General features: G+C 35.4%; 1 protein-coding gene across 1 annotated transcript in view; it reads left to right on the top strand.

The window, feature by feature from the left end:
* Nucleotides 1-6,928, top strand: part of LOC104461174 (myotubularin-related protein 13-like) — a gene marked incomplete at its 3' end in the record, with an annotated part of 145,333 nt that overhangs the window by 90,503 nt on the left and 47,902 nt on the right. Inside the window, exon 3 of the mRNA XM_010072656.1 lies at nucleotides 1,496-1,633. Within this exon, the coding sequence (XP_010070958.1) occupies nucleotides 1,496-1,633 (138 nt within the window). The remainder of the gene's footprint in view (nucleotides 1-1,495; nucleotides 1,634-6,928) is intronic.

A 6,928-nucleotide genomic window follows, 5' to 3' on the forward strand; every position in this document is an offset into this window, starting at 1 on the left:
CCCAGGATCATAAAATAAACTGTATATCTGGGGCCGAGTTTTAACTGCTGTTCACCTAAGACTACCCAGGTTTTATTGTAGAGGTTCTAAAGAGGAATCCATAGTAAATGTTTGTTTACAACTTACTCTTTATGCTCTTTCAGTTTTTAGCAGCTGTCCAGGGGAAAGAAGCAATTGCTGGAAACATGAGATTTTGACCTGTCACTCTGGCTCCTTTGGCATCTGCACTGTTTAACAATTCTAGAAATGTTATTTTTTTATATTCCTAATACATACATGGACTATTACTTTCACCCCATGTAAATTCTAGGTTTATAATTTTTGCTAATACTAATGTACTTGAGAGTTTTTCGTGTATGTGACTTCAGCCTAAACTAAAAGAAACAGTGAATATCAAATTCAGTACATGCTGTCTCAAGAATCTTCATCAAACTGATTTCTGAATTCAGCACACTCTTCCATTACTGGGAACAAGTTATTAACTGATGTTATTCCCCAGTCATTTAAAAAAAGAATAAAAAACGTACACTTTTCCCTTTGCTTTTGAGCTGTAGTCCTCTTTTTGTTCTTGCTGTTTGTGCATCTCTGTTCTGAGGTCAGAATTGCTGTCTTCGGTTCTGATGACTGGCAATGCCATAGCCCTGGTCAGCTTGAAGGAACAAATACTGAAAGGACTTGGGCTTATTTGGTGTGTGTTTAAAGTATTGTACTTATTTAGTCTGCTCATTGCTGAAAGAGCTTGAAAATGTAGTATTCTATGTACCCATGAAGTATTTGGAGAACTGTAGCCTCTTTGATAAGCCTCTTTGATTTTCTTTGTTCCTGAGACTTATGAAGTCATGAAACTTGACCGTATTTTTCACAGGGCTGGCAAAACTTAGATCCTTGTTATTGTATGAACTCTTACAAAATTTCAAGTGCTCATAATGAAGTTTATATAGTTAATAAATGGATAAAAAATACTGCTCTATAAATAGTCTTTTGTAGGACTAATTGTTGAATAATTTTGCAAGTAGGTATAAGTGGAATATCTGTGTTTGATTAGATAAATGAATGGCGAAATACATGAAGAAATTAAACATGTAGAGACATTCCAAGACACAACAATGTTAGCTTCAAATCCTAACCTGTTATCCAAATGAAGCCTGTATAAGGTCTCAATTTATTCCTGTTGTTGCCTGTTAAACCCTGCAAAGATGATCTTGAATACTGAATTTGAAGGAACACATCTTCAGTTCGTAGAGTTTATTATATATCCTTTGATGTCTATACAGCTAGATTTATATCAGTCTGACCAACTCTAAGACCTAGGATTTTTCCTCATTTTCTCCAAATTTTGCAGATCTGTATATGTTCACCTCAAATGAAATGAGGTTCTTGCCTCAGATAATGTTCTGTTATATTGTTTAAAATATTTTTCATATTTCTTAAAACAATTTATACTACTGCTTAATTATATGTCTCTCTTTGTTTGTTTGTTTGTTTGTTTCCTTAGTTTTGCCAGCCTGGAGGATGGCAGCTTTCGAAAGAGAGAAAACAGCCAACGTTCTTTGTGGTGGTTTTGACTGATATAGACTCAGAGAGGCACTACTGTTCCTGCTTAACTTTCTATGAAGCAGAAATTAACCTGCAGGTAAAAAATAACAAAAACACAGAAAATAGGGTCTAGAAACAATAGATTATATGTTATAGAGGATGACTTTAGAAAACCTTTTGCTGTTCCTGGTAAGGATGTATTTCTCTGTCATACAGAAATGCATGTATTTTTGGATAAAGGTAAGCTCAATGTTTTTGTTTGTGTATTTTTGGTTTTTATCTGCTTTGAAAGAAAAAAAAAAAAGCTCAACCAAATAAATTTCTCAGAATTTCTTTTTCTGCACCACATGATTTTTTTAAATGGGACAGCCAAGATGGTGTTCCTTTCAATTACTTCCATGTTTGACATAGCATGAATGATTCTCATCTTTGTTCTGGGAAAAAGGTTTATTAACTTCTGCTCCCTCTGCTGGACAACTCTATCAGGCCAGCACAGGACAAATGTGTACAAGTATACTGTAATGTATATGCATATTTCTGTAAGTGCATTTATTGGTAAGATTTGTGTGGGTGTAAATGGCAAGATTTTAAAACTGATAGAATAATTCTTCAGTTTTTAGGTAGGTCAGATTTTGGGTGTCAGCTGCTTGGCAGTGTTTGGTTTTAAACATGTATTTAATTATTTTTGGGCAACCTCAGTCTTTCAAAAATAGATATTTTGTTTCTCATTTGATGTAAAGTACTTCATACAATCTCTGCTATGACATAATACTTGGAATCTTTAGAAGCTAGAACCTAGGGAAAACCTAATCCAATCTGTCATTGCAGATTATTGTTGTTATGTTTTTAAATACTTTCTTTCCCACGTGAAAATTAAAAAATTAGTAAAACTTTGGCATTAAAGTTGTTCTTATAGTAGTTACAGTTTAGGTGGCTATTTTTGTAGATTATTGAAAGGAGTTAAAAGCGGAAATGTAATTAGATGTATTTTAGTCTTAAATTTTAGTGTAGATCAGCTGACATCTTCCTATTAAGTATTTTGTCATTTAATGTCAGTCATCTTTCCCTTATTAGTAGAGTGAAATATTGTATAGTAATGCTTTCCTAGCTGATAAAAATTTACAACAGCTGACTCTTCATCCACTCTATGTATTTCATAACGTATACTAAATTTAGCAAACTTGTTATTTATCCTGTGGTTTCTAGCAGCTGCTTTTGATTCACTATCCCCATCTTTAAAATAACGCTCATCACAAAACATCTAGTATTAACTAAAAGGTTTTTTTCTTATATTGCCTAAGTATTAATAAAAAAAAAACAACAAAAAAACAACAAATAAAAAAAAAATCTGAGCACAGCAGGATGTTGGTTCTCGTAATGCCATTGCTGGCTGTGTTGTAAAGAATGCATATTTTTCAGATGAACTTGCTGTGGTGAAATTTATTCTGTGACTGCATTGTTTATAGCCAAACTTCCTGTTTCTTTCTAAAACCCAAAGAGAATAATTGAACGTGCCCTGTTACATGGTCATTAGACAAGAATTCAGCACATGTACAATCTGTAATGCAACATAAGCTTATGAAGCACTGAGCTATGAAAGTAATAGAGATTTAACCTTTCAGCTGCATGCCTCGTTAAACAAACAGTCCACGAAACATACTGTCCAGGACTTGCAATGAAATCTGGACAATAGTTTTCACAGTTAAATACAGATCAATTTGGGGTTTTTTTAGTGAATGGTATAACTCACTAAGACAAAAGTAAGATTAATTTTCAAAAAAAGAAGGGTTACTTCTTTCCCAGTAACCTTCACCAGGTAAACCTTGCTGTTATGTGAGATGGGCTGGAATTCAGCTGGAGCATGTAAGGTGTTTGGCTTGGCAGAATCATCTTCACAAAAAACTGGAGTTAACCCCTTGAAAGTTTCTGTGGTTAATTAAACTGCAAAGTGAAAACAAATTAGTTTCTCAGCTTGTGAATGCTAGAGGAGAACTATTCAACTTTTTTTGAGCCTTCTGTGTAATGATAGAAAAACCTTTGTGACACAGTTGATCAAGCTGGGTCTGAGAAGGCTACTTCTGTCACTCGGGTTCCTTTGATTCCTGCTTCAGCTTCGGTTTGTTACAGGATAATTTGTAAATAAATGCTACCTGAACAGTAAAGAAATTGTGCTCACATGGTGTATCTAGGTGGTACCCATCATAGCCTGGGCTGCAAGCTTTATATAGCAGCTGTAAAAGCTACATAGTCTGCTAGTATTCTCACTGGTATCTCTGAAAGCCCTGGATTCAGTTTAATCTCTTGGCAGTTGCATGTCATAACAAGTTTTCCAGAGAAAAGCACAGGCTCTGGTAATCAGCTGATGGCCTATTTTCAACTTCCTAGCCCTGGATAGAAAATAAAATACTATTTTATTTGTTGACATCTATGAATCATACTTTGCGTTGTTGCAGTGCTGTCATTATGAACTGACCCAGAAATTCTTTTCTGCATGGGTGCTGGTCAGTTTGATTAGCGATCAGCTCTTGTAAAGTTGTGATGATATATCAGAAAGGTTGATGTTACATGTAGTCTGATTAATACTCCGTATCTGTACTGACAAGGAAAGAGAACACATGGTGTTCCATGAAATATGGGAGCAGAACTCACTTGGTGCTGTGAGTGCAGGTGATGCAGCTTTGCCTTGTAATCCTTCATTAATTGTTCTGGTTTACGATGCTAGTCTCACTTAATTGTCCCAGTAACATTTGTTAAAGCAATATAAGGATACGTTCCTTGCCTGAGATTAAAGTCAAGTATTTGAAAGTTTGAGCTTAACAAGAGCCTAAAGTTCGGAACCATGACTGGACTGCTAGAGGCAGCCTAATAATGAATTAGCAATGGTAAAGCTGGTGTCATTTAAAGATTTCCTGAGTATTCAGTTCAATATACCACACTTCTCTCTAAACTCAAGTTCCTACCAATAGAAAGTGTAAAGAAATCTGAGATACTGCACTGGTTTCTCTTTGCGGCTTTTTCTGTCTCTAGCACATGCTTGGTCTGATTCATGTTCCTGTCTAGCTTAAGATGCCATTTAGATGTTCTAGCAAATAAAGCTGGATGCCATACTGACTTGCATGTATCTACAGGAATTAGGAGGAGGATAATAAGTCAAAACATCCCTATTTTCTCTTCTCTCACAGAGCCTTTAGGGATTTTTTTGTTGTTGTTCTTTTTTTTTAATTTTTTTTTTAATTCCTGTATTTTGATCATTGCTGCAGACTTCAAATCTCATTGATTTGAAGGAAACCTTGTCTTATCAACCAAAAAATAGTCTGCTTCGCTCATTTTTCTGGCGACTGAAGCTGGAAGCTCTTGAGCGGTCAAAAGGTATTCAGAAGAATCATAATTTACATTTGCAGAATTTTCTCTGTTACTCTGTGTGTGTGACTTCATTAGCCATCAAAAAAAGCATACACACACATACACACATATGTGTGTGTGTAGTTGTGTCTGGTGTATACAATGTTTCCTAAATTGCGATTCTTATTTCTAACGGCAATTTCTGGATGTTACCACTGAACACACAAAGACTTAATACTTTTGACTCAGCAGATACTTCTACTGACCTCAGCTGTGCTTCTTACCAATTACATAGCTAGAATTTATACTAACAATGCTTGGAAAAGCACCATAGATAGAACTTTTTAAAAAATGTTGACTCACATCGTTCAGGAACTTAATGGTGAAATTGTACGTTGCTATGCACTTTGAAAGAAATTTATCCTCTCTCCTCAACCCCACCATCAACAAATTAGAGAATGATTTATGCCAGTAACTGAGCCTGTGCAACTGCATTTCTTGCATTTCAGAAAATCTGCTCAGTGAGATCAGCACAAAACACCAAACATTTGTTTATGACAATCTTACTGTAAGATTGTATAATTCTTGTGTGTTGTCTTAAGCATCTGTATGTTAAAACATTGCAATCACAAAGTTGGTAAGATGAAGTATGCCACTCTGGAAAATGCGCATGAGTAATAATTCACAAGTCTCCCATTTCCTGCCATTCATGTTCTCTTCACCTCTCTGTCCCCTTGCAAAAAGAGGAAAAAGAAATTGTAAAAATCCCAAACCATAAAATGGCAGATTCACAACACTGACAAATATTTCCTGAGTCAAGGGAAAAACTGCCAAGAAAATGACTTCATGCTTCATAAAGTTTTAATTTTTATGCTTAGACTGGAGGATTGGTGATCCTACCATGTTAAAGAATATGCCGCTTGAAGAGTCGCTGACGTTTGGTTTTTAGCAGAGGATGAAAACACTTGGTTCAGTTGTACCCTTTGTGAAGTGTGAAGTCTGATCCCCATTTGGATATTATGTTAGCTTGTTATTTTTAAGATGAAGTTTAATAACTTTTTGTGCATATCCCAAATGTTAAATTTGTTCTGAAAGTGACCTCTTAACTGTCAATGCCCCAAAATGCATTTGTGGAAAAAAGCCTAATTTTAAAACTAATGTTTAGTATATTACATCATCATCTTTCTAAAGGTGCTGAAAAATGGATGGTATGATAGCATACAGAGATTTAAGTAATGCCTTATTTCCTTTCTGCTCCTGTGTAAAGAGAAAGTTGCAGCTAGTGTTCTATATTATAACAAGCAGACTTGGCCTTTTCATGTCCTTTTATACATTTAGGGTTGTCTCTATACCAGAATGTAAAGTTAAGGTGGGAACAGTTGTACAGAGGAAAGCACATTTCTATTTTCATAAAGACTCTGGCAGTAATTTCTTCTGTCTTGTTTATCGCCTGGCTGGTGCATTCATACGCAGAAACACACATCCCCAGTTTGAACCCAGGCTATTGCAGGTGCAAAGGCGTGTTTTGGGTGAAGGTCTCCTTCTCTTCTTTACTCCTGTGCTGTGTCTACACGGTGGCCCCAAGTTCCAGCTCATAGAATAGGAGGATACAATCTTTAAATCAGAGACTTTTCTTTGTCAGTAGAGATCAGATAATTTACCTGACTTTCAAACAGCAGTAGTACAGATTCATTGAAAGGCTTTTCAATGCATTTAAAAAGAATTAATTGACTGTATTTTAGTTGAACAAAACAAAAATCTGTGTGTGTACAATTTTGCTTTGGTATGCTTCCACATATACTGTTCTATATTATATAAAAAACAGTTATGACAAAGTTAAAATAGGGTATGAATTACCAGCTTTCTTAAGTTAGTTTGATTTTTGCCATTTCTTCTGCTTACATTGCTGAGGTCTCTGTAGTCTCCTCACCTTAGGCATGTAAAGCTTGAAAGGGTGGAATCCGTGGATCAAGTTTGCTGCCTTTGGGAAAATTCAGAAAGATTTAGTAAACTGGAAGCTCTGAAATTACTGTTTGAGTATGCATAGTTC

The sequence above is a fragment of the Pterocles gutturalis genome, unplaced genomic scaffold (genome assembly GCF_000699245.1).
Source record: "Pterocles gutturalis isolate BGI_N339 unplaced genomic scaffold, ASM69924v1 scaffold21777, whole genome shotgun sequence".
Taxonomy (NCBI): Eukaryota; Metazoa; Chordata; class Aves; order Pterocliformes; family Pteroclidae; genus Pterocles; species Pterocles gutturalis.